Source organism: Cornus florida, unplaced genomic scaffold (assembly GCF_030987335.1).
Source record: "Cornus florida cultivar Cherokee Brave unplaced genomic scaffold, ASM3098733v1 CherokeeBrave_3.0.0_Hap2_Chr09, whole genome shotgun sequence".
NCBI classification, from domain to species: Eukaryota; Viridiplantae; Streptophyta; class Magnoliopsida; order Cornales; family Cornaceae; genus Cornus; species Cornus florida.
Genome location: NW_026775579.1, coordinates 71,976,355 through 72,003,923, shown reverse-complemented (window position 1 = coordinate 72,003,923; position 27,569 = coordinate 71,976,355). Strand labels below are relative to the sequence as shown.

Genomic DNA, 27,569 nt, shown 5'->3' with positions numbered 1-27,569 from the left:
ACTAAGCTAATGGCCAGTAGTTAATTAATGCATTTTCATCTTAGCAAAATGCTAGTTCAGATATTTTTATTGAAAATTTAATGGACGAATCAGTGGAGAAATCTTTTAGTAATTGATATTGTTTCTTATAATTGAAAATTTGTTACTAGTGGAATCAGTCCTCATTGTTTCCTATTTTCTAATTTTTTTCATTCTCATAATTTCTTCTCCTATATAAAATTGCCTCCACCATTGTATTGTATATGAATTGAGAGAGTATTATAATAGCAATGTAGCCATCTGTGCTGTGAATGTAGGCCTTAGTGGCTGAACCACGAAATATCTGTATGTTCTACCATTTAATTTTCCTTCGCTTCCTTTTTATGCTTTACAATTTGGTGTTAGAGCCTAATTTCTCTTCCTAGGTCCGGACCCCTATTTTGGGGTATTCCCTTACCATCTGAAATGCTGTTAAGGGTTTTTCGGTTCTATTTGTGACTTGTTTGGGCTATCGGTTTGTTCGGCAATAATGTTCTTCGCCTTTGCCGTGTCTCCTGTAGTTTTTTATTGATTTGTTTGGGCTGCCGGTGTATTCGGTAGCATTATCTTCGTCTTTGCCGTGTCTCCGGCAATTTTTATCGTTTTGTTTGGACTGCCGGTGTGTTTGGTAGCATTGTCCTTGCCTTCGCCGTGTCTCCAGTAGTTTTTTTTTTTTTTTTTTTGGCTATCGGTGTGTTTGGTAGCATTGTTTTTCGTCTTTTCTCCTCTAACACTTGTTATTACTCGTCATCTCAAGGGCAAGTTGGATATTCATGCTCCAACTTGAGGGGAAGTATTGAAGATTTAATGGACGAATCAATGGAGAAATCTTTCAGTATTGTTTCCTATTATTGAAGATTTTGCTGTTACTAGAGGAATCAGTGGAGAAAAATCCTTCTTGTTTCCTATTTTCTAATTCTCTCCATTCTCATAATTTCTTCTCTTATATAAAAGAGCCTCCACCGCCATTGTATTGTGTATGAATTGAGATTGTATTATAACAGTAATGTAGCCATTGTTCTGTGGATGTAGGTTCCAATGACTGAGCCACGTAATATCTATATGTACTACTCGTTTAATTTCCCTTCGTTTCTGTTTTATACTTTACGACAATTTTCATATATATAAATAGACACACATGATACCTTTGCAAGATAATGAGGCATTCATTTTGTTCTTCCGAGAATTTGAATCCATGACACTAATTGGTGAGAAAGTACTATTAGATTTCAAGGGTGGTTCTAAGTTTCTATTTTATGGTGGGAATTTCTGTCATGGTAGAGGAAGAAATTATGGAGCTATTTTTTACTAAAATGGTTTGAAGCATTTGTAAGAATTATTTTGTTGTGAAATAGACCAAATCATGAAAACTTTGAAAAATACTTATCTGACATGCAGAGGAAGAGCTAACAGCCCTTGTCACATTCTTTCCACCCAGTTATGCACTGTAACTAAAACAATTTGTTACAAAGGTGCATGGCCCACCACATACTTGTTTGTATTTATATATGAAAAATTGTCCATGTCAATTATATATACATATATATGTATGTATGTATCGTATAACTCATAAGCAATGATATAATGATCATTTAATCACAATTAACAAAGTCACACTGAAAGAGCAAATGAAGTGGTTGCACCTTGCATAATTTGTTGATCTAAAGGAGTACAAATTTCAAAGCTTGTGGAGGTGGTAGTACAACCAACTACCAAGTTCTATATAAATGAGTATAGGCTATTAGGGCTCTATCTCACATTTAAGTTAATTCAACTCCTTCAAAAAGTAATTAATTGCAATTCTTGCATAAAGAATTCAACTACTTTTTTTCTTTTTCTATTGAGAATGTTAAGAACTTTTATGAATTTTTGTCTTATAACAATTAAACGTGATGAAATTTCGTTTTAAGTTATCAGTCTCATATGCGCAATGTGAGTATGTGCTTTTGAAAGTTGAAGGACTTAATTGCTATAATTAATAGTTGAATGGTGCATTTTGTAACAAGTTAATAGTTAAGTGTGTTTAGTGCATTTTTGCCATATATATATATATATATATATATATATATATGTATGTATGTATGCATTTGTATATGTGTGTGTATCATAAGCAATGATATATTAACAAAGTATCACTAAAAGAGCATATAAAGTGGTAAGGTGCAGCTGTCTAAAATTATAAATTATTAACATATGATCTCATGACTAGTTTGATTTAAAGGATTATAAGTTTCAAAGCTTATAATAAGTTATACATAAAGAAATACATTGTAATCTATTGTAATTTCAATTTTTTTTTGCAACCAATAATTCATATAATTCTCTTTGTGATTCGGTTCTTTAAATAGTGTTTACTTCAATATTTTTATTTCAACGCACGCTGTCATCCCATTTTACTATTATACCCTTTTCCAAACCGTCCAACTGACCACACTTCACCTTTTCCTTTGACCAAAATACCCTTTGGATGCTCATGCCATTTGTTCTCTCTTATTTGTAGAAATAATGATGGAATATGTTTCACTTCAATAATTGTTGCTGATTTATACATCTATTGGACTTACTCATTCATTGGGCCCCACTTCTTTGCATTATTCATTGGTGGCATTTTAAATTTTTCTTTGGCCATATAATTTTGTAGGGTTTTATTTTGAACAATACTTATCTCATCACTAGTTAAGATTTATATTATACTTATCGTTGATATGGATCAATAATAAATGAATATATTCTATTTTAATTATTAAATTATAGAGGGTAATCAAATAACTATTTTTGATTTGGTAAGTGGGTATTACCTATCATATTTGATTTGGTAATTAAAGATGACATGTTCATTTATTAGTGGTTCACATCAACAGTGATTATGGTATAGATCCTCACTAGTGAAGACCTAAGTATTGTTAATTTATTTTTATTTTTTATTTTTAAAAATAGAAATGTTACTATATCTGTCCTAAAATAAATGTCTCTTTTGGAGAAATGTGACGGTCATAATGTGATTCACAGTTCTCAAAAAAGATATTTATTTTGGGACAGAGGGAATATAGGATTAGGTTAGAAGCAACTATTTTCTTGTATTACTTTTTTACATTTTTTATTTTTTAGTTTTTGTTTTTAGTAGCATGAAATACATGTCTTGAAATGAAAGGTAAGAGAAAAGCAACATAAAATTTGAACGAACATATTTGATAATTTTAATTTCGAAATATGAAAATGCAACATCAAATTAAAAAATACAATTTTCATTCCTTCTATATCATCTTTGAGCCATCTCATATGGAATTTCTTCACTAACTCTTATCAATATGTCAGATTGGTCCCATGATGGGACTTGTTGCTCCAACCAAACTATTTCATCTAAAATATCACACCATAAATAGTTGCGCGAATGTTTGATGATGAAACTTACCAGGACCCATCTCACCCAATGAAGCATGTTAGATTTTCAAGATCGCACAATCTTTAATTTATTCTTTCCAGAAAATTTTATGAGCAACTCTATTGAAAAAATTGTTAACCTTCAAATTCTTTTCTAACAAAAGATTTGCAATCCTTTTTGAACCATACTTATCATTCACATTCTTCTTTTTCCTTTCCTTTTTAATTCCATTGTCAAATTTTGATGAAATTTTACAATACTCATATCGTACTCTCGAGTTTCTCAACTATTTGATGTAATAGTGAGATTCATTTGATGAATGATCCAACGATTGTGGGGCGCCGGGGGTACAGTACTCATGAGGTATTATAGACTTTAACCAAATTTAGGATAAAGTGAAAAAAAAAAAAAAAAAAAAAAAAAACCTTTACTATGAAAAAAATGTGAAAAAATATTCATGCTATTTAGTATATGCATATAAATCTCTAACATTTGAAAATATGTGTTAATTGTCCCCTAATATTGGTTGACTTGTCAATTTTAACAATTTTTATTTTATAAAAACTCTAAAATACCCTTAATACATTCTTAAAAACTGAAATAAATGTTTTTTTTAAAAAAAAAATTTAAGAGTATTTGAGGTATTTCATTCTTCAAATTGAGAAAATGTCCTTATTTGTTCAATTTGAAAAATGTAATGATTTTTCTGAACACCATGAGAGTAATTACCAGCAAATTCTAATATTTGTAGGCTGTAAGATCATCTTCAACCGTTGTATATATTTTTTTGTGTGTCACGATAGATTTATACAAAAATTTTGAATTGTTTATTTTTAGTTCCAACGGTTGCTTTATATCTTTTGTGTAAAGATATATATCTCCCAATAACAACCAATAACGTGTCATGCTAAGACCCTACATTACTCTTACAAACCTACTTAATTCAAGCAGTTCCTTTATGTCTTTTGTGTAAAAATATATATATCCCCTAATATCAACTAATCACGTGTCATGCTAGGACCCCACATTATTTTTAGAAACTTACTTAATATATGGTTGATTCGTTAATGGAATGAGAGAGAGGGGGGAGAAATGAAATATGTGATATGACTGTATAAAAGGTTAGGTAAAATACATAATAATTTTACGCATTGGTGATGTGACAGTATCTTAACAGACTACTGAAAAAAGATGAAATTACACATTATAAGTGATAGTGTATATTTTACACAAAATAATATATTAATAATGTTTGAGATCCTCTAAATGTGGAGAGGATCAATTGTAAAAAGAAAAAAGAAAAAAAAAAAATTGAATTTCAACAAACTTCTCTGTTTGAGTACAGTTCATTAAGTGCACCGACTAAGCTATAAAATTCGAAAGTTATGTAAGAGTTGTGACTTCATATTTGACCGCAGTAATAATAAAGTGGGATGCAAAAATTTAAGGTAGTATATAGTTAGCTCATTATGGTCCCCCAAGTTTTTAATAATTTTGAAGTCATCAATGATAACTGATCAGATCATTGAAAGTTCTTTGCCATTTATTATGGGTAGGTTGCAGCTAACTGAATTTGTCACCATTTACTACTCATTAATAGCTTTGCCTAATAACAACACCTACACCTTACCCATGGATACCATCTAAAATTACCTTTCTAATCAAAGTTTAGGGGAAAAAAAAAAATTATTCCAATAATGCCGGCTTTGTACTTTTTCAATGTTCGCAGTTTTAAACATACTTCTGTATAGTTAGGAGACATCAATTTTGTACTTTTTTTATATTCATGGTTTTAAAGATACGCCTGTATAGTTAGGAGACATCCTTCTTTTAAGTGTCCACAATTTCTATGTAAATGAAAGTTCTCATAGCATAATATAGTTATATGGACTCGATTATTCATATAGAGATATAAAAAAATTGTTGATACTGATAAAATTTAAAGAAAAACAACATAGTGTGTTTAAGAAATATTATATGATCAATGTTTACTTCAAATACGAAAAGTAAATTTTGTGAAACAACTAATAAACTATAGTTTGGAAGGAAATTTTTTTTTTAGAGGAATAATTAATACGGAGTAACATGTTTGGATGAAAGCTTTGTATGATAAAAAGGGTTATATAAAAACTGTAATTAAACATTCTCGTAGAGGCATAGATGTGGTGTATATTTTATGTCATATAAAATTAATGTGAAGACCAAAGTTAACGTAGATATAATTAGTAAAGAAATATATCATTAGGGCAGAGCCATGATTTTAGTTAGGGGCAGTGCACTTGAGTTAGAATTGTAATAAAATGTTAAAGTTGGTGTAAGAAAAATAAATATTCCATAAATATAAGAACCAAAAATTTGATTTTTGATTTATTCATTAAATACAATTACAACTATCATAAACTTTACTCTTATTTTGAAGATACATTGAATTACACATATTGATTAAGAAAAAAAAAAAAAAAATTAGAAAGAATAAGAAGAAATTTTAAGAAGTGGAGAAAAAAAAAAAAAAAAAAAAGAACAATAAAAATAAGAGAACTTAGAAGTGGAAAAAAATTAGAGTTTGATTGAAGGAGAGAATTTTATTTTTGGGAAATCGAATGTATTTGGAAAGTAAAAGTGAAAACAAAGAAAAAAGATTAAGAGATAATTTCAGTAATTCAAAATTTAGGGGACGGGAAGGGGTTGGTTAGGGCTAGGGGTGTGCAAAAAAATCGTCAATCCGAAAAACCAAATCGGACCGGACCGAATTTGGCAGTCTGGGCTGGTTCCATAGCGGTTCAGTCCAGTCACGGTTTTAAAATAATGGAACTGTGAATTTTTTGGTTTGGTCCCAGATTAGGGTCATACAGGACTTGATCGGCCCCAACCGAACCGTTATATTTGGTATATAAATATATGTTAACATAGATATACCTATATATTACTCTTTTGAAAGGGATTTCGCCACAACTATCAAACGGGGAGCCAATATTCATCATTATCTGATATTTTTTTTTATTTGCTTTTGCTTCCCCCAATGTTTTGATTTTTGGGTGCGTGCCAACATTTTTCCACTATCTCATTATTTTTCTTTGCTCGCGCTACCTCATTCACTTCTTAGTTCTCGTCGCTGCGAGATCCAGTTGTTGATCAATATCTCTCAAGCAACCTTCGAAGTTTGGTCATCGTCGTTGATCTTTTATCTATGTCATCGGTGATATCCTCTTTCTCACACTCTTTCCCATTCTTTCTCACTTCCAGTTCATATATCTCTAAATCTCATGGCGTGTTTGCGCATCAAACACAATCAATAACGACAACGAATCAAGTTTCTTAGTTTTCAATCACGGATTTGTCATTCTTTTCAGTTTTAGTAAGATTCAACCTTAGTTTAATTTCTAGGGTTAGTTTTTTGGGTCTATTTCATCCACTTTTTCCTCTTTTTCTCACTCTATTTTAGTCTGCTATTCGGGAATGTGAATGTTTTTATTGATATTTTTGTTATATATAGAATTCAGGGAAAAAAAAAAAGGAAAATAAAATTCAACTAGAACCGTGGAACCAAACCATTTTTTCACGGTTTGGAGTACTGGTTTGGTTCCATAGCTCAAATGGTCTGATTCAGTTTCAGATTTTTTGGAACCTTAGGGAGTGGTTTGGTTCTAAAAATCCTCAAAATCGGACCAAACCGGACCGTGTGTACCCTTAGTTGGGGCATATGTTAAATTTATCTTAAAGATTTATGTAAATCAACAAATTTGATATCTATATCTAGTTGGTGGGGTTAGGGAAGGGACACATTCCTAGAGGGATATGATAGTATGTGAATTGACTGAGGTTATGGATTTAATGCTCCATTTGATAGGAAGGAAGAAAATTGGATGAGAGGTAAAAGAAAATTCTCATTTCTTCTTATTGTTTGGTACGATAAAAGAGAAGAGAATGAGATAATACCTTATTTTGTTTGTTAGAAGAGAAGAGAAGAGAAGAGACAGTGTTAATTAATAAAAATATTGTATAGTAATTTAAAATCTATTTATAATAACTATATTTCGTTCATATTTAAAGAAATAAAAATATGTGAAAGAAAAAAAAAATGACTTATCAATCCTCTTTAGTATCACCAAAAAATAAAAATTTTATAACAAATAATTTGAGATTCGGACGTATTAGACTCTACAGCACAACTCATTTTCAAAATATTAACCAACTCATCAATCATTTTACCACAACTGGCGACCACTTAACAGTAAATACCAATCAACTAAAGAATATGTCATACCGTTCACGCCACAATCAACTAAAACTCATCGGTACACAGAAGTCATTATTTATATCATTTTCCAACATGTAGTAGTAGTAATCTCCATAAAACTACTATTAAACGACCATTCTTACGTTTGAATGTGTGCTTTCACACTCATCAGCCACAAACTTACACTGTTGTCAAATTTCAAAATCATTAATAATTCATAAACATAAGTTGTCAAATTTCGATGGTCACCGTCGCAGTAGGTCCCGGTAACACTGCGTGGCACTATGAGCATCACATTCCACCCCTAACAAATTTTGAAACCCAACGGTTCTATATCTTATTAAAATATCCAATATTACATTTTTAAATGCAAGGGCATTTTGGGGAATTAAGTAACTACCCTGATTTAAGAATATTGTTACAGAAAAAATAAAAATATAAAATCTCTGGTGTGTTGATCAGGTGATCTAATAAAAAATTGTGAAAATAGATTTGTATGATTAGAGGTCAATGGTATACCTGTTAGGGGCTATATGGTCATTTCAGAAAGCTACTCTCGGTGGAATAAAAAAACGCCCAAAAAAGCAAAGATGACCTACATGGGCCGACTTTTAACTATATTTAGCTGCACAGACAAAAACCATCTTATTATCATCATCGTCCTATCTGTGGTTGCTGCTGCCGCTCCTCAACTTTTCACCCTAGTACAATGGACCATGATCTTTTTCCCTCTCATTTTTGTTACGTGGCGTTTCTGTGCTTCGTATTAGCATTGATATTATATCAATGTGTTTCACAATTACATTGTGATTTAACTGTTTTGTACCTTCAGGTTCCTAGCATCTTATATGGTACTAAATCATTCTTCTCAAATTAAAATTAAATTAAATTAAATTAAATTTAGTTCAAATTATATATATTATTTATCTATATCCCCCAATTTATTTGATATAAGTTGAGGATTAAGACAAGTTTGGAGAGAATTTATTTATAATTTTTACACAATTAAAATTTTAGAGAAAGAACAAAATTAAATAGCAAAATGGACAAAATTAAATAAGAAGTGAGAAGAAGTAAGAAAGGAGAGAGAATTAAAATAGAGCATATTTCAAAGTCCTAAATCTTATCATACCATAAGATATTTTAATTTTTAATGTAATTAAAAATTGATACTCCTTAATATACAAAGCAGAATTTCTTTTCAAGTTGACACGATACCATGAAAGTGTTTTAAGAAATTCTCTAAATAATTGTCGGTGCATGCGGGACGTGTGTTTTAGTGGTGGATTATTGGGTGTCTAAAATATCCAACACTAAAAATAAAATATAAAAAAAAAAAGGGAAAAAGAAAAAGAAAAATAATATTTTTATTTTTATTTTTTATAATAATTTGGTATCAATTCAAGTGACATTTCTGGCGTTGTTTTTAAATTAGAAAAAGAAAAGAAAAAGACTGAAGATTCCACAGGTAAAAGAGAACATTTTTAATTTTGCTAGTGTTGTTGTGGTGTGAGATTGACAGGCAGATCTCACCGAAATACATTAATAAATTCTACCACACACCCCATCTTCATAAAACCCTTCACAATTCACCATCTTTTTCTTGTATTCTACTATATTTTTATTTTTTTTCAGCTGTAATTGCGTCAAGTGCCTCTCATGCTAGGCGTTTCAGGCCTTCCTGGAAGCTCCGGCGATGGCGCTGCAGCTCCCAGACCTCAAGAGCACGGTGGTAGTGGCGGTGAAACCGACGGTGCAGGACCAAGTACAGGTGGATTCAGTGAAGAAGAGAAAGGTAGAGCCGAGGAAGGTGACCGAAGCTCAGCCGGAAACCGGTGGCCGAAGCAAGAAACACTGGCTCTCCTCAAGATAAGATCCGATATGGATGTTGCCTTTCGTGACTCCAGTCTCAAAGGCCCCTTATGGGAAGAGGTTTCAAGGTATATAATTATTGAATTTCTTATCTACATATCTAGTTTTCGAGTTTGTATCATAGACATCAATTTTTGGAAAAATTAAATGAATTCTAGTTAAATTTTCAGATTCTGGGTCACTGTTTTTAAGTTCATTTGTTGAAAATTCCTTAGTCTGATCAAATTCCGATTTCGGGTTTTCCTTGTATCTGGTTAATTTTCCAGCAGTTTCTTGTAAATTCTTGCCAGAAATTTTGGTTGAATATATATATTTTTTCGATCTGGATTGATTCTTACTATAATTCCCCATATATTTAAGATTTCAATTCTCACCTTTTAGTGTACTTCAGATAAGTAGTAAATTATATATGCATAAAAAATAAAAAATAAAATAAAATCTTGCAACTTGAATTATAAAGTTGTTTGATTTTCTCTATCTTAATCAATTTCTTGGGCTGTTTCCTTATTTTCTCAGTACTTTATATCTATATTTTTTCTTTTTGTATATATGGTTTTTAGCAAGTTTATTTTATGTGTGTAAGTTCTATTATTATCTGTTCATTTTGATCATGAATTCAAGATTGGATAGAAACTGGATTGTTTGTTTGGTTACCAGGAAATTGGCAGAGCTTGGTTATCATAGAAGCGCCAAGAAATGCAAGGAAAAATTCGAGAACGTTTACAAGTACCACAAGAGAACCAAAGAAGGCCGAGCTTCCAAGGGAGATGGTAAGAACTACCCATTCTTTGATCAATTAGAAGCCTTCGAAAACCATCCTTCCCATCCGTTACCTTCTCCCTCAAAACCTCAAATTCCGGCAATGGCAATGGCGACAGCAATGGTGGAAATGTCCAGGACTAATCCTCCTGTTGTATCACAAATCACTAGTACAGTTCCATCAGCAACAAACCCTATAATGGTAAGTCAAAGCACAGTCACACCGAGTAGTGTAAACTCTACCAGTCCTTTATCCCAACCACTGCGACCACCACCACCGCCACTATCAACAGCAGCAGCAACAACAACAACAAACCCTAAAAAGCCTTATGGAAGGAATGTAATTGGATCTTTGCATCCGAATGTGATGCTGAATTCTACCTCTTCTTCAACTTCATCAGACTTGGAGCCGCGAAGGCGGCTCAGGAGGAAGCGAAAATGGGAGGACTTGTTGGAGAGAGTAATGAATGAGGTGATCCACAAGCAAGAGGAGCTACAGAGGAAGTTTCTAGAAGTATTGGAGAAGCGGGAGCGCGATTGGATTGAGAAAGAAGAAGCTTGGAGAGTTCAAGAAATGGCAAGGATGAATAGAGAGCATGAGCTTTTAGTACAAGAGAGATCCATGGCCGCAGCTAAAGATGCGTCACTAATTGCATTCCTGCAGAAAATATCCCAACAACAACAAAACCCTAATTCGTCGCAAATGCAAATGTTACTACAAGTTCAAGCAAATCCAGTGCCGCCGCAGCTGCCGCCACCACCACAGCCACCATCACCGCCACGGCAACCACCACCACCACCACCGTCACCGCCCACTTTGGACAATCGGAAAACTGAAAACTTCACACCAAACAGCTCTTCTAGATGGCCGAAAGCGGAGGTTCAAGCTTTGATCAGTCTTCGAGCCGATCTTGATCTCAAGTATCTAGAAAACGGACCTAAAGGGCCTCTATGGGAGGAAATGTCCATGGGCATGCGTAAGCTTGGGTACGACCGGAGCGCGAAGAGATGCAAAGAGAAATGGGAGAACATCAACAAGTACTTCAAGAAAGTGAAAGAGAGCAACAAGAAAAGACCCGAAGATTCGAAGACTTGTCCATATTTTCACCAACTTGAAGCCCTATACAAAGAGAAAAACAAGGTTGATGCTTCATTCAATCATGGGTCCGCCTTGAATAAGGTCGAAAATCAGATGGCGCCGATAATGGTTCGACCAGAGCAGCAATGGCCTCTTCCGGTGGAAGAACACCGGCCAGAGGCGGTAATGGAGGATCGGGAAAACGAAGACGTTGATCAGAATAATGATGAGGAAGAAGACATTGAGGATGATGAAGATGAAGAAGATGGAGGTGGTGGCGGTGGTTATGAGATAGTAACAAGCAAAGCATCTTCAGTGGCCACGGTTGAGTGAGACAAGAGAGAGAGGGAGAGGGGAGTGAAAATGTGAATGTGTAGCACAAGTGGGTGACTTTTGGAAGTGGACAAGGGACGCGCATGTGGGTCAGATTCCGGCTGGCATGAGATCATGTGGTGGTAAAATTAAAATGGAAAATACATATATATATATACACATGGGGTTGTAAGTGTGGAATGGTATTATATGTTTATAATAATCATTTATTTATTATTTGGGGAATAAATAAATTAAGGGAGACGGGGGAGAGAAGTTCCAAAGAATAAATAAAGAGAAAGTGTTGTATTTTCCTTTTTCATTAATATTTTTGTTCATGGGGTGTAAAATGTAAATCAGGGAAATTCATGGATACTGGTGTTTGTTTGTTTGTTTCTTGACTAGCATATTACCTTCAAATATATATATATATATATATATATATACACACACACACACACAAATGTATATACAGTAAAATTCTTATATTTGGAATTGGATCCCTAACATATCTCTGATGAAATTGTTCCCACTATATAATAAAACTTACTCTCTATGGTTGGATTTGTTAGATTTTAATTGATCGGATATATTCGACTTGTCCTGGTACATAGTAATGTGGATCAATATTAAGTGATTTTTTTTTTTTTTTTGGTCCAAGGCAAAAACAACCACAACCCAAAAACCAAAGGAACCACAACCCACTAAGACCCCCCCTCTGCCACCACAAAAGGGATGACAGAAAGAAGAACAGAAGACAACCACATATCCGACACAACCCCAGACCGCGAAAGAGTAGTCAAAGCATGAACCACCCGATTACCCTGACGACGCACATGAGTCAACTGAGCAGATAAAAACCGTCGCAAGTCCCGAGCAATATCAAAACAAATAGAAGCAATTTCTGATGGGCAAGACAACTGACATAACACCCCGTCCACCACAACTTTAGCATATGATTCAAACCATAAGGAAAAGAAATGCAAATCTATAGCGCAAAGAATCGCACGCTGACAGACCAACGCTTTCGCCTCTAAAGCTGAAGCAGCTGAGAAGGGACGAAAAATAACCGCACGAAGCACTACACCCCGAGAATCCCGAAAAACAGCAGCGCCACCCCCTTGCGAAGACTGCCGACAAAAAACCGCATCAAAATTACACTTAACAACACCCGATGGAGGGGGACTCCACGACTCCACCAATTTACTAGCCAGCCATGGTTGTACTGAGGAGCAGAGGGAACGAGCATCATGAAACTCCCAAAAACTAACAACAGCCTTTTGCACCACAACCTTAGGCCGCCATAAAATCCCCTTAAAGACCAACCGATTCCGGGCCTTCCAAATACCCCAGACACAAAAGGAAATCAGGCTAATAACATTCGCAAAATCCGATGAGACCATAGCCTTATGCACCGGAAAACGCCAGCCTACGCGGAACGAAGAAAAAGACAAATCGGAAAAATCAAAGCGTAACGGAGATAACTTCCACACCTGATGAGAATGAAGGTAAGAAAAGATAAGATGCACCACAGACTCCTACAACCCACAACGAGGGCAAAGAGGAGACACCGCACACCCGCGAGCCAGCAAAGCAACACGAACTGGCAAGGAATGAAAACAACATCTCCAAAGGAAGTGTTGCACCTTAGACAGTATCCGGCAACTCCAAATAGAAGACCAAGAACCAATAGGAGAAGCAACCCCCAAAAAAGAATCCCCGGACATAGCCAATTGATAAGCCGAACGCATAGAAAACTTACCCGACCGCTCAGGAGACCAAATGATCTCATCCGGTTTATCCCAATGACTAATATGAATTTTAAGAATTTCCTGCACTATAGTGGGTGAGAAAACTTGAGACAAAACATCCAACTTCCATGAAGACGTAACAGGATCAATCAACTCTGCCATAGAAGAAAATGGAGCAGGAACCCGGGGTGGTGGCAGTTTGTGAGGAAGCGTAAGAACCCAATGATCATTCCAAACATCCGTGGAAAGGCCATTCCTAATCAACGAGCGGACCCCCTGACATAACAAGGCCTGAGTAGACCAAATACTACGCCATCCCCAAGAAGGATTATAACCTAAAGGAGCCTCCAAGAACGACGAAGAAGGAAAATATTTTGCTTTGAAAAACTGATACAACAATCCCTGTTTATGGACCTGAAAATGCCAAGCGTGCTTAGAGAGAAGAGCCAAATTGAAAGTCTCCAAATTGCGAAACCCCAGACCACCTGAAGATTTACTCCGGCACAAGAATTTCCAATGAAGCCAGTGAATTGCCCAAGATTTATTTTTAAAACACCACCAAAAAGAGCGAATACACTTCATTAAATCTTGACACATCGTAATGGGAAGCTTAAAGGAAGACATAACATATGTAGGCAAAGCACTCAACACTGCCTTAATTAACACCGCTTCCCCACCCGTAGACATAGCTTTCGCTTTCCAAAAAGATAACCGGTCCTGAATGTTAGTCAGAAGGAATTGAAACACATCCCTCTTGGAGCGGCCCAAAATGGCCGGCACCCCAAGATATCGACTATGAAACCCCGACAACGGCAAGCCTAAAGCATGACTAAAAGATCGCCTCAATGGCATGGGAACATTACGTGAGAAAAAAATGGAGGATTTACTAAAATTCACCTGTTGCCTAGAGGCCCATTCATAATCATTCAAAATGCGTTTCAACACACCAACTTCCGTTGAATCAGTAGCACAAAATACAATAGAATCATCAGCAAAAAAAAAGATGAGACACAGAAGGTGCTCCCCGACAAATATAAAGTCCAGATAACAATCGAGCTTCCTGGGCCTGCAAAATAGCCTGCGAAAGAGCTTCAGTGCAAATAATAAACAAATATGGGGAAAGAAGATCGCCTTGACGCAAACCCCTGGACGGTTGGAAAAAACCCACTGAGCTCCCATTAATTTTCAAAGAGTAAGAGACCGTGGAAGTGCAGGTTGAGATCATTTGAATCCAATGGGCATTTATCCCAACTGGGCCAGCATACGAAGTAAAAAATCCCACTCAATCCGGTCATAAGCTTTACTTATATCTAGTTTCAACGCCAACCATGCCTTACTTCCCTTGCGCTTATTTTTCAAATAGTGTAAAATTTCATGTGTAATTAAAATATTATCCGTAATATGACGATCGGCAACAAAAGTACTTTGGGATGCACCGATAAAGGAGCCAATGATCCCTTTCAAACGGTTAGTCAGAATTTTCGCAATAATGCGATAAGACACATTACATAACGAAATGGGTCGGTAATGACTAACCTTCATTGGAGAGGGAATTTTAGGAATTAAAACAATATTGGTATGATTAAAACTGGTCAGTAAATTCCCAGTAGCAAAAAAACTAAAGATTGCCCAACAATGTCCCGTTTAAGAACCTCCCAATATTTCTGATAGAATTACAGGGTCATCCCATCCGGCCAAGGAGCTTTCAACGGTTGCATAGAAAACATTGCCTACTTCACCTCCAACTCTATGGGAGCCAACATCAAATTAGCATTCATCTCATCAGAGATCCGGATCGGCACATACCGCAAAAATTGATCAATAGTTGAAGGAGAGGAAGACTGAAACAAATCTTGAAAATAACTCAGAAAAACCGACTGTACTGCATTTTCCTCAACCACCCAGTGATTCCCAGCATCAAAAACCCCGGAAATGGTATTGCGGCTTCTCCTCTTTTTTATCAGTGACATGAAATTTTTTTGTATTACGATCCCCCTCTTGTATCCAAATGAGACAAGACTTCTGTTTCCAATACAATTCTTCGTCCAACTAGCAAAACGTTAAAAAATGTTCCAATTGAACCACTTCAGCATGACAGTAAGTTGAAGTTCGAGCTCGCAACTCGCGAAGCCGAGCAAACATACAATCAATCTGAGCTCAGGAATTAAGATTACGAAGCTTTGCCCAATGAATAAGATCAGCTTTACAATGCCATAATTTCTGAGCCCACTGAAATTGAACCGAACCACGGATCGGAGTAGACCAAGCCGAATCAATTATTTGTCGACTGTCATCCGAGAGAGTCCAACGAGCATCAAAGTGAAATTGTCGTTTGCGAGCACGACGCTCAGGGACAAGTGTCAGAAGTAAAGCATAGTGATTAGAACCAATGACAGAAAAATGAGATAAGGTAGCTCGAGGAAAAACAGAAAGCCACTCCTTAGTCACCAACGCGCGATCCAACCGTTCCTGAATATTAGCAGACCCGTCCCGCTGGTTAGACCATGTAAAAGGAAAACCCTGATACCCAAGATCCATTAAAGCACAACGATCAATCACTGTACAAAAAGACTGAAGTTGCCACTGAGACCTAGCCCGGCCCCCATGCTTTTCAGAAGGATGTAAGATATCATTAAAATCCCCAATAATAATCCACCGAGACGACCAATATCTAGAACGATGAATAAAATACTCCTATTGCACAGCCTGGTCCCTGTCAACAGAACTAGCATAAAGAAGAGAGAAATACCACGGGAGTTGATTGGATGACAGAATAGCAACCATAATAGAAAAAGAATTTTTTTCCACCACCTGGAGGTGAACATTATCAGTCCACCACAGAGCAAGACCACCAGCAATCCCATCCGGTTCATGAATTTAAATTTTATTAATTTAAAATTTTAAAATATGTAATACCAATTATTTCATGAATGCAAATTTTATTAGGTTGTGAATTTGACACTCATTACACTTATTACATTTCGATTAAAAAAGTGGGTGTTGCATATGTTTGGGGCGTAAGAGTTAGAATTCTTGGACCGAATACATTTGATTGGTCAGTAACAAGAAATAAAGAAGTGAAGGGTCCCACCTTTTTTATATTTTGCATATATTGATGGATCAAGTATATTTGGAATTCGGATAAAGAATTCTGCCTAATTCATTGGCTTTAAAATCATTTTCTTTCTTGAAATTATGGGTCTTGTTTGTTGTTATGTTCTCAAAGGGTCTGTTTTGTATGCCGTTTTTGTCTCGTGTTTTTCGTTTTGGGTTGGTTATTGTAACATTGTTTTGGGTCGCAACATATTTGGTAAATAATTATTTGTTTTGTACAGTACCAAAATGCTTCATAAATAGTGGCCTAAATTGAAACACTAAGAGTCCGTTTGGCAATCACAGTTACTTTGTGTTTTTGCTTTGACTCCAAGCAGAATTAATGTTTTCACTTTAGAGTGTGTTCAACACTATTTCGAAACTTATTTGGTAACGTAAATTTGTTGTAAGATTTTTGAAAACAAAAACACAAGAGCATGTTTGGTACGTAAAAAGTGTTACAAGTTTCAAAAATTGAATAGTTGGTTAAAAATGTTAATTTAGAATTATTTTATTTTATTTTATTTAACAGTGTTTTGCTACTGTGTGAAAACAATCAAAAGCATCATTTTGATGCTTCTGATTTTGATCTCAATTTTGAAAGCGTTTTGGTATTATTCAAATGATAACAAACGTTACCAAACATGCTTCGTGCTTTTACTTTACTACAAAAGCAAAAAAACACGAAGCAAAAGTACTAGCCAAACATACCCTAATTATATATATATATATATATATATATATATATATTGAAAAACTTTGAACTGAATTCTTTAAACTAGCCATTATTCATTAAATATGCTTCCAATCATTAAATACAGTTCACAATAAAAACTTTATTTCTATTTGGTACGAAAATAAAAAATACAATTCGGTTCCGAAACATGTCTACAAATTAGAAAGAGTGTTGGGCCTCGAAGTAATGAATGTAGTATGTACTGCATTCCTAAAAACTAAAATCACATTAGTGTTGCTGCACAACACAGAAGAGGTTTTAATGTATTCAAATTGTGAGCCATGTCAAGTGGATCTACAATATCCACACACAACCCCAAACTCACTGTGCCTACGTCATCATAATATACGTCTGTGTGATTTTAGGTTTAGTGCATTTAAATCCATAAATCACTGTGTGATATTAAATCGATAGAACTGGAATATTGTAACATGATATAAAGTGTTGAATGCCCGATGTAATGTGTTGCATTGAGTGTTATTCAAGCGTAAAAGAAAATCCTGAGTTTTTTTTTCACAAGGGTTTCTAGTTTCTACCAAACATACGGATTTATTATAGCAGAAATATAGGACTTGTCTAACATACGTGTCTGTCACATATATGGCAATGTCGTTATTTAAATAAAGTCGCCAATCCAAAATCCCTACCTGGACCTGAGCCAACCAGACATTGGCCCATTCTGGTCATGAGCCTACTACTCATTGGCCCAGCTTGAGCCCTTCCCTTCTTGATCCTAATCATAAATCATTTCACTGTGCCTTTGAAAAAATACCTAATTTTATTGGGTTTAGAACTCAATAATGGCGCCTATTCAACGGTCCATTGTCTAAATTATGAGAAACAAATTTTCTTATTTGAGAATTGAAAAATCAGAGCAAATGAATAGTATTTGAACTTACTAAATTTCTAACCTGAAATTACAGTTTTGTAAAACACAATGGAATCGAAATTTCAGTCTTATTATTTCTAGGACAATAGCAATCTTAATGGGGTTTCAGGAATTATTATGAATTCAGTACTCAATAAAATGAAAATAATTTCCCCAGCCACTCCTGATAGAAATTTTCACAATGCCACTAACAGAAGATTTGATGTCAACAATTCAGCATTGAAACTCATCACTGAATTTTGGATAAGTTTTTTCAACTACGATGCGAAAATAAATGAAACAGTTTCATCTATTGTATATGAATTAAATATGCCAGTAATAGATGATTTGTTATACGGCCATGATCATCCCATACAAGAATGCAAGAGATTGACGGACAAGAACACTTCAATTAGCTACTAAAATCTTGAAGATACATGTTATTGATGCTTGCTTTCAGTCTTCAGCCAATCAGAATTTAACTTAAGAACACAATGCTTATAAGGGTATGAAATGAGGTCTAATAAGATTGCCATTTTATATTCACTGTCATCCCAACCCCAATACTCCGCGTAGTTCAGAACCAGAACCTACAGAGGTACACCTAAGGAGATCCGTTTTCTTGTTAGTTTGCATTTTAGATCATGAAATTTATTTCCTCCTTAAATCAGGCTCCCATATCACTACTGGAGGTTATATTACTTATGCTTCTAATCTAACAGCATCAAATAAATTCAGTACCTTATACTATGAGTTGAATGATCAACAAAGAACAAGGCACAAGCATCTTCTCGGTTTCAAGGTACGCAGATCAAACACTGGATGGCAGCCAATCGAGGGTTTCACCTGCATACATTGGAACGATATCCCCAAATGCAAATGAGTATGATTCTGGCACCTTCCATGAGTTCTTGCTCAATTTGATTTTTGACGTGTTTCTTGGTAGTCCATAGAAATCTGGTCCATTGAAGCTTGAAAATGCCTCTAGCTTGTCAATTGCACCAGCCTAAAATAAACAAATAAATAGGTTAACCTTGTAACATTTCAACTGGTATGAATAAGTTATCAGCAAGAGCTTGTTGCAAGTCAAACACGACGAAAATACTACCAACATATAACACATAGTTGTTAAAGGCGCGCCTAGGCTCCGAAAAAGCCACAGGCTCGTCAAGGCTCAGCTAGAATGCCTCAACCTAGTATAGGCCAGGCCCCTGAAATCAGGCTCGCACTTTTTAGTAGGCTCCAGGATCAAAACAGGCGTGCCTTGTATTTTTTAATCATTTATTTTTTATTTAATGACTATTAAATTAAAATGATTTATATCATAAATCGTATTGTTTAACCTTACGAAATATTTGACAAAATCCATAAATTTATGATTCACTACACACATTAATTGTAGTTATTACTTGATTCTGAATGTATATAATAATATATGCTTAAATATGCAATATTGCACACACGCCTTACTTTGATCAGGCTCGCGCCTTGCGCTTAGGCTCTAGAAGGCCTTTGACACCTTGAGCCATTAACAACTATGATATAACATGCCAAAGCTTTTTTTTCTCATTAACAAGAAATGTACCCATTCAAGTCACTCACAAGAAGCATCCTAGCAATAAGGTCATTTGCAGAAATTTGTGCATCCAAAATATTTGCATCAAATCTTAAAAGGATGTTACCAATGTCGATCAACATTGACCAAGGGCGGTAGGATGGAGAAACAGGGTCCTAACTTAACTTTTGGTATTATTACAAAAAGTGGCTGTCCCTCTTTACAGTCATAATTGAATATATTCTCAAGTTTGCCAGCCTGAGCTTTTACCACTTCTCAGACAACGGCCCCTACTTGCATCATCTCTCAACCAAAAGAAAATGTTGAGCATCAATAATTACTGAGTGTTCATGCTAAGTAAAAGCAATTTGAAGGATCAAATGACATATTTGTGTACCCTACATTTCTTATTTTTGCTTCTCACAAATAAACTAAAAAAGAATCACTTCGCATCATCACAATTTGAGAATTAGAGATTTTGAATCAAATGGCAAGCTTCCAAGTAAGTTCGAAATCAGTGGCCCCAGAAAATATGTGATATGTGAATATGAAGAATATATACTAGTGCAACAAAGCTCCACTGACGAGTCAAGCTAGTGCAGATCCATACGACTCAAATTATATATTTACTTATCTACAGAGTGATACCCTGATCCTTGCATCCTTCCCTTTTTCCCCTTCTGTGTGCAAGTGTGTGTTAACGTTCTGACTGTAATGCTGACTCTACAATTAATCAGATTATTATAGAATCAGCATCACGAGGTGTATATGATACAGTCAAAGAATGAGTCGGGCTCAACTTTGGGATGTCACAGTTTTGCTGATTGTGTGTCGCACATCTAGTGGTAAGCTCCACTATCGTACTCTCAGCTAAATCAACTTTTAGTTCAAATTCTTAAAAATTCAACTACTGAAAAATATATGCATGCTTATAAACACCACAACAATATAATTTCAAACTTTGTTGGTGAATCTGAAAGAATAAAGCAAAGAGAAAAAACTAAAATAAACTTGACAGATGTCAAAATAAATCACCTCTTCGAAAACCTTGGCATAAAGTGACAGGGCAACAGGAGCATTATATATGCCAGCACATCCACAAGGGCATTCTTTTTTTCGTCTCTCGTGAGGAGCACTATCGGTTCCGAGAAAAAATCTTTTACTTCCACTTGTCACAGCTGACACAATAGCCTGTCCTAAATGAGAAATAAAACAATGAGCTTGAGAGAGAGAGAGAGAGAGAGAGAGAAATGGGGAAAGGACTGTTTCATTCAAACCAACAATTCAAGATATTTTTAACATTCCTAAGCATAGTCCAACCAAATTCATTCCATATAATCCAATGATTCAAAATTTATTTAAATATACCTAAAATAATTTCTGAGTTGTTCCAGTTAATGCTAGAATGCTAAAGCAGGCTATTTTTATTCATTCAATTATTTATTTATTAACATGTACTTCTTTCTGATATGTTCCTGAAATCTTTGTGGCAGTCATGGCATATGGCCATATCCCTTACGAGTTACGAACTTCATTTACATATTGGACACTGTTTGAAAGACTGACTTTAATGTCATGATTTATCATGTTAGATAATCAGAGCAGGATTAGACAGCTAGCATCCCCCATCAGCAACAGACATGCAAGTGAGATCCATAGATAATGGGCTTACTTGACAGTGTCGTGACAGTATCAAGCTTCCAACACTTCGAATGGCAAATGATAAAATTGGTAGTTTAAGGTCAAAACGAGAGAAACTGGATCATAATTGTAGATTCATGAAAGATGATGAATGGAACATACTATGTATCTCTCTTTTTAGTACTGGAAGGCAATAATTATGTGGCTGAAGTCCTCCTTGGAATATAGAATTCCTATTCAGAAGAAGATGCTGTGGTGTGACAGTAGCTGCAACAGATCCTAATAAATATGATTGAAGTGAGATCAAATGTCTAAAAGCAAGTATATACCTAATTATTTTATGAAGAGAGAGAGAGAGAGAGAGAGAGAGAGAGAGAGGGTGAGTGAATAGATTATAAGTGACTAACGATACCTTCGCTGCAAGATTCAACAAAAGTCACAGCATCCATTGTGGTAACATGCTCCATCACAACCTTCAGTTGTGGAAGCTTCTGGATCAAAGGTCTTAAAACAGTGTCAATAAATACTTTTTCACGATCGAATATGTCAATCCCGGGATCCGTAACCTCCCCATGAACCTGCAGATTAAGGAACTCTGGTATTTTAAAATTACTTCACTAGGTGTGCACATATAAAGTTCAAACAAAATACGGCGCCTTCTCCAGTGTACCATGAAGACTTCAAAAAACAGCCAAACATTGCTGTGTTTCTTGGCTAAGCAAGTTATTACGCATGATTTAGAAGCAGTCATTTCCAAAGCTTGTAAGCCTGACGGCCCTGACTAATGAAGTGTCCTTGCAACTCTTGTCATTTGAAGATTATATGAAGGTAGTTTTGTCCAAAATCTTGATGGTGTGAGTGCACCATCATTTAACTTCCAGTACTTTGTAAATTGTTCACTCTAACTTGAAGTATCCATATCAATACTACTCAACACATGAACATGCAAACTCAAGACTAATCTAATAGAAAATCTTTGAATAGGTGAAACCAGCACCTGAGACCCAACATTCATACATGGGTCCGTGTATGACAAATTGATACCCCATGTAAACTGCGGCTCTGCTTAGACTTTCAACCTATTTTTTGTGGAACAAGGAGCTAAACCTCATTTTATAAATCTATTTGTTTTGATAAAAACCTGAGTAAATTAATCACAATTTTGTGATAGCTGTACAAACAATATTTTTCATCAATAACAGTATCCTTTTATCCATCGTGTAAACGTTTTTCCTGCTTTCTTCTCTCTCTCTCTATATATACATATAACATCGCATGGAAATGGGTTGTTCGTTATACACACACACGCACATATATATATATGTTTGAGTAAGTAAAAACTCTACTAAAGAATTAAGAACACAAATATCTCCTAAAATATTTGCAAAATGAATTTTATATAATGTAAGACACTAAATCCCAATGAAGGAAAAAAATTTCAAATGGATCAGCTTCGGAATGGAAACTCCCCATCAAATGTTCTATTCCTCTCACACCAACCGCACCACATAAGACAAGAGGAAAAACACCCCACACCTTCCAAACTATGTGCCTCTTATAACTCTCTCACATTCCCAGCATATCCATTACCAACCCAGGTATTATCCACTTGATCTCACAGAAAAAGAGAACAAGGCTCTAAAGCTCTCTTGCCTCTCTACGTGAAGGAGCAGGCAGCTAGTAGTCTCATTTTCTTCAGAAGCAATACCAAATAGCCATCTGAAATTCATTTAATTTTAAATTGTCAATATTAAAAATAGAAACAAAAGCAATCACTCAAGCAAAGAAAGACATCCTGAGGAGGACCATTGTGTGCCAAATGCTCCTCTAAGGTAAGTCTGACCTACCTCCACATAAGAGACTCATAAAATAAACAAACACTGAAGATCCCACCTTAGACTCATTCCATCAGATTGAATCTTCCCTTCTCCACTAACTGGATACTCCTGAACATAGCTGATAATGAAATCAACGAAACCAACCTGAGTCCTAGAGGCCCCCATCTAAATCTTGGACTCCGTACTGCACCATTTCGAAAAAGACATGAACTCTATCTGCGAACTTTATCTCTCGTGAGATGAATCAACTCTTGAGTTTCGACTTCAAGGCCACCTCATCACACCACAAATTGTGCCAAAGTAACATAATTCCCTTTGGCCACAATTAATTGGATAAAGAGAAAAGAAGTTCCACAAGCCTTCACGATACTTTCCATTTCCACCTCCCTCGTCATCCACTCTCCCCCAACTCTCCCATACTTCTGATCCACCAACCTTGGTCACAAGGTCTGCCTTCCTAAAGCAAAACCTACATAACCATTTTCTTAACAGAGCTTCATTAAGCAGCCAAAACTTCTTAATACCTAATCCTTTATGTCTGATAGGTAAATAAACCTCGTTCTGCTTAACCAAACAATATTTGAACTCCTCGATGAGAATTCCCAAAAGAAATCTCATTAAATCTTTCAAGCCTCTTATTGACTAATGACAAAATGGTTAAAGTGGACATTAAATACGAACAAGGGCTGGAAAAAGTGCTCTTGTAAGAGTGAGGATTCCCCTTATGAGAGTTACTGCCACTTCCACCCTGCCAGCCTTGTTTTTTAACAACTACATCCTATTTGGCTTTTGATCTCAATGAAGATACACCTAAATACCTAATTATGATTTAGGAGAAAGGAACCCACTTTACACCCTAGGTTAATGGCCAAAGCCTCCAAATCCCCTATCTCCACAAGCTCACTCTTTTTAGAATCATCCATGTTTGATTTTATTCTTTTCCTTTCTTCTACTGATAAGTCATCTTCAACCTTTGAGACTACTGCAAAAGTGCAAAACAAGGAGAACACTGAACACGTGCAAATATCTAAACCATTCCACACCAATGTCACAGGGGATAATGGTACTGCCCATGAATAAGAAGTCAGAAAAATAAAGAGTTCCCATTACATTTCCAAACACAACCCATAATGATCCTCAACACCCCAACTCAAGAACCTACCTAATGCAAATGAATAAAAGGGGAGACAATGATACGAGTTCTATTTTGTTTCATTTTGGGCTTTAGATCATCGACTAATTGCCTGTGTACACCTCTTATGTTTTTATAGTCATTGCAGTTCAAGGCACACTAAAACTAAATATAGAACTTAGATTGTCTTCCTCCTTGCAGCTAGTAGCATAGGAGCAAAGGTTTGGTGGATCCACCATGGCTATCATTACAAGCGAGATAATATTTATGACTTGCATGTATTATGATCTGCCATTACAAATTGGATATATCCTTTTTGGATCACTCACTAGTTTGATTCATTTAAAAACAACCCTAAAATGCTATCATATTCTTGCTCAACAAGGGCCGTGCATTATGACCATAAATAGTGCTCAAAGGTAATGTACCTTAACCAAAATCCCTAGAGAAACTTTCAGATTAATGCAAAATGATGCCTAGTTCTTTTTCTTAGATGAGTAAGCTAACTTTCATTCAGGACAATAAAAATTGCTTTATAAAATTCCAGGAAGTCCTTATTTTCCATTCAATTAAAGGAGAACAAGTATTACTTGCAAATTTGATTAGCAAAAAGTAAAACAGGAATGAAAAATAAACTCCATGTCTACCACTTTGATTGGTGAAATTACCAGCAGAGGTATATTATGCTCAACCATCTCCTCAAGCACAGGTAAGCACTTGCCGAAAAGATCTGTAACACCATCTTGAGAATTTGTTGTAGCCCCAGCAGGGTACAGCTTTACAGCAAAAATAACCCCACTCTCTCCTGTCACAGCAACCACCATTTTCTCTTAACCGCAAATAAAAAAATAAGACAATAGGTAAAGCATAGGATATTCATTCTAGAAGATAAAACTTTGCTATGTTAGTTGTACAAATGCCAAGTAAAACTAAAATAAAATAATGTCATTGAATGAAATAAATAAAGGCGTAATCGTGAAATAGGGGATGTGACCAAACTTTGATGGGTGCCTTCCTCTTGATGTTGCAGGACGCCTGAACGGGAAGAGGGGCAGGGGTAAGGTTCTTAGTCAAGATTGGACCTTACCATTCAGGCAAAGGGCGCGAAAGCAACACAGCGAAGAACTTGGGCAAAGGTCTCACCCGTTGTTATCGTCAATACACAGATACCTTGACGATTCCCGTTCGTTAATAGATAGAGTCCAATAAGCATATCTTGAGTTGATTTGGAAATGGGATCCCCAATAACTGGAGATAAAAGAGCCAAACGAGAAAACATAAGAAAACGAGCCTCCACCTGAGCCTCCAAAGATCAAGGTGATAGCGATTGCATGCCAATTTAGGGATTAATCACTTCACGGGAGAGAACACAAGGGATGAGCGCCGATCAACCTACCTAAGTTTGTACTAGCCCTCATCGCCATAGCCGATTGAATGGTTGGATTATAGGATAGCCTCTCTCGACCCATTCACTGGAGTATGTTGGGCTGGAATGCCTCCATTCCCATCCCATCCCATCCTTTATGATCTCTGGGCCTTCCCTCTATGAGATATTTCCAGTGCAGAAGCATATTCATGCAGACTCCACAAAGTATGATAGCTAACGAGGTATCAATGGTCATCACAAATCCATAAAGTTAATCTGGAGCAAAAATTTTGTTCAACCAATGGTTTCAAGTTCCAATTATCCAAGCCTATAATATTTTAAAATAATTTTCGTCTGCTATTGGCATTCCACTAAGAAAGATAAAATGATCATTAGATTTGACAATATTGAAAATGAAGAGAAATTAACAGCAAGTTTTTTAGAATAACATGTGTGAATTAAAGATTGTTGTTCAAGAGTATCATTAGATTATCCCTGTAAAGTAAATTCTTAATTCTTATTAATAGTTTAATTGTTTAAAGTTCCATTTGAATCTATCAAATAAACTATGAGTACTAATAGCAGGTGCAAATATATAATATGCTATTGAAGCAGTAAAATATTAAATCCGCAGAAAGTCATAATCAAATATTTCCTATAATTGATACTGTCCCATCACTAAATGTCTAAGTAGTCAGTTTATAGGGAAAAAAGTGGTAGTTTGTTGTGCCTGTGCATTATAAAAATAAAAATAAAAGACAGCAGAAGATAGCTAAACCGCAACTGATAGCCTCACCAAAAAACAAAAAAAACAATAATAATAATAATAATAAAAGAAGAAAGAAAAAAGAAAAAAGAAAAAAGGAAAAGAAATAAATCCCATCAGACAATTGAGTTAACTAAAATAGTCTTCAAAATGTTAAACAATTAACAGGTCCCAATTCAAAACTGTAAGATGGACTCACTAGCAAGTTTGATCTCAGCTGGACTCGTTGTATCTGTCAAATAAAGTGTCATTAGAGGAGTGAAGTCACTATTGGCAGGCAGTGCTTTCAATATCGATTCTCGATAAGCCAAAGCAGCAGCTGTGGTGGTGACGGGAGGTTTCAAATTTGGCATCACAATTCCCCTTCCAAAGTGTTTTGCACTGTAAGCATAAAAAATTAAGATGGCACAATCAAACCAAACTCGGCAAGGAAAAAAAACCCAATATAATGTAAATCATTATAAATGTTAAGAACATTTTTTTTTTTTTTTTTTTTTTTTTTTTTTGCAATTTAATGGGAATAAATATGCAAGACAGTTGCATAAAAAGACTTCTTCAAGAAGACCTGTGTGAGACCACAGCTTCAAGAAGGTCACCGTCCCGGAGGTGAAGATGCCAATCATCAGGTCGAGTTATAGAGAGCTCCATCTTTGATCTTTCCGCTTTTACCTGGATAGGTCCTCCAACTCTTGCAAAAGGTAATTTCAATGTCTACATCAGAAAAGCATTACCATAATTAAGGAAATAAAATTGAAAAAGAGAAATAGAAATCATAGCAGCACAACAACAGCAACTGAACAAAATTACACTATGATTGCCAACAGTTTGAATCTTTATAGACACAATAGAAAGACAGTCCTCTGATTCAAATATGCAAGCTAACACCAAAATATCAATAAGGGAAGTTACAAAAACCCAAGGGATGAGAGACCCTCCAGTGTACATAGGAAAAAACACACACAAGATACAAGAAAATGGACCCCAGCACAGAGTACAAGACCAGACCCGTGATCCATCCAACTAATGACAAGTAGAACCCCAACCACCCTACAAATGTGACCTACAAATGTTGCCAAAATGGTTGTCCCCTCTTCTCCAAGAATCTGATTCCCTCAATTGGTGATATTGAAATCCATATAATGTTCTGTTGTAAAGCAGTAATTCC

At 35.5% G+C, this 27,569-nt stretch overlaps 4 protein-coding genes across 6 annotated transcripts; 1 reads left to right on the top strand and 3 right to left on the bottom strand.

The window, feature by feature from the left end:
- Positions 1 to 9,144: 9,144 nt before the first annotated feature.
- Positions 9,145 to 12,049, top strand: LOC132274359 (trihelix transcription factor DF1-like). Its single transcript, XM_059775621.1, has 2 exons — positions 9,145 to 9,577; positions 10,167 to 12,049. The coding sequence occupies exons 1-2, from the start codon at positions 9,297 to 9,299 to the stop codon at positions 11,677 to 11,679; spliced, it is 1,794 nt and encodes a 597-aa protein (XP_059631604.1). The 5' UTR covers positions 9,145 to 9,296; the 3' UTR covers positions 11,680 to 12,049.
- Positions 12,050 to 12,362: 313 nt separating this feature from the next.
- On the bottom strand, positions 12,363 to 15,379 carry LOC132272835 (uncharacterized). The gene is made up of 3 exons (XM_059773915.1): positions 15,144 to 15,379; positions 13,305 to 14,487; positions 12,363 to 13,151 (listed from the first exon to the last, which is right to left on the bottom strand). The coding sequence occupies exons 1-3, from the start codon at positions 15,377 to 15,379 to the stop codon at positions 12,363 to 12,365; spliced, it is 2,208 nt and encodes a 735-aa protein (XP_059629898.1).
- A 187-nt stretch (positions 15,380 to 15,566) lies between these two features.
- On the bottom strand, positions 15,567 to 16,193 carry LOC132272834 (uncharacterized). The gene is made up of 2 exons (XM_059773914.1): positions 16,113 to 16,193; positions 15,567 to 16,016 (listed from the first exon to the last, which is right to left on the bottom strand). Exons 1-2 carry the CDS (start codon positions 16,191 to 16,193, stop codon positions 15,567 to 15,569), a joined length of 531 nt encoding a protein of 176 aa, XP_059629897.1.
- A 2,205-nt stretch (positions 16,194 to 18,398) lies between these two features.
- On the bottom strand, positions 18,399 to 27,364 carry LOC132274357 (dihydroorotase, mitochondrial-like). Of its 3 annotated transcripts, none has more exons than XM_059775618.1 (8): positions 27,212 to 27,364; positions 26,970 to 27,115; positions 26,604 to 26,785; positions 24,941 to 25,101; positions 21,715 to 21,880; positions 21,465 to 21,581; positions 20,697 to 20,857; positions 18,399 to 19,112 (listed from the first exon to the last, which is right to left on the bottom strand). In XM_059775618.1, exons 1-8 carry the CDS (start codon positions 27,347 to 27,349, stop codon positions 18,918 to 18,920), a joined length of 1,266 nt encoding a protein of 421 aa, XP_059631601.1. In that variant the 5' UTR covers positions 27,350 to 27,364; the 3' UTR covers positions 18,399 to 18,917. The 3 variants fall into 3 exon arrangements, with proteins under 3 accessions (XP_059631601.1, XP_059631602.1, XP_059631603.1); XM_059775619.1 differs by having other exon boundaries at positions 24,941 to 25,077; XM_059775620.1 differs by having other exon boundaries at positions 26,970 to 27,092; positions 27,212 to 27,323.
- Positions 27,365 to 27,569: the final 205 nt, after the last annotated feature.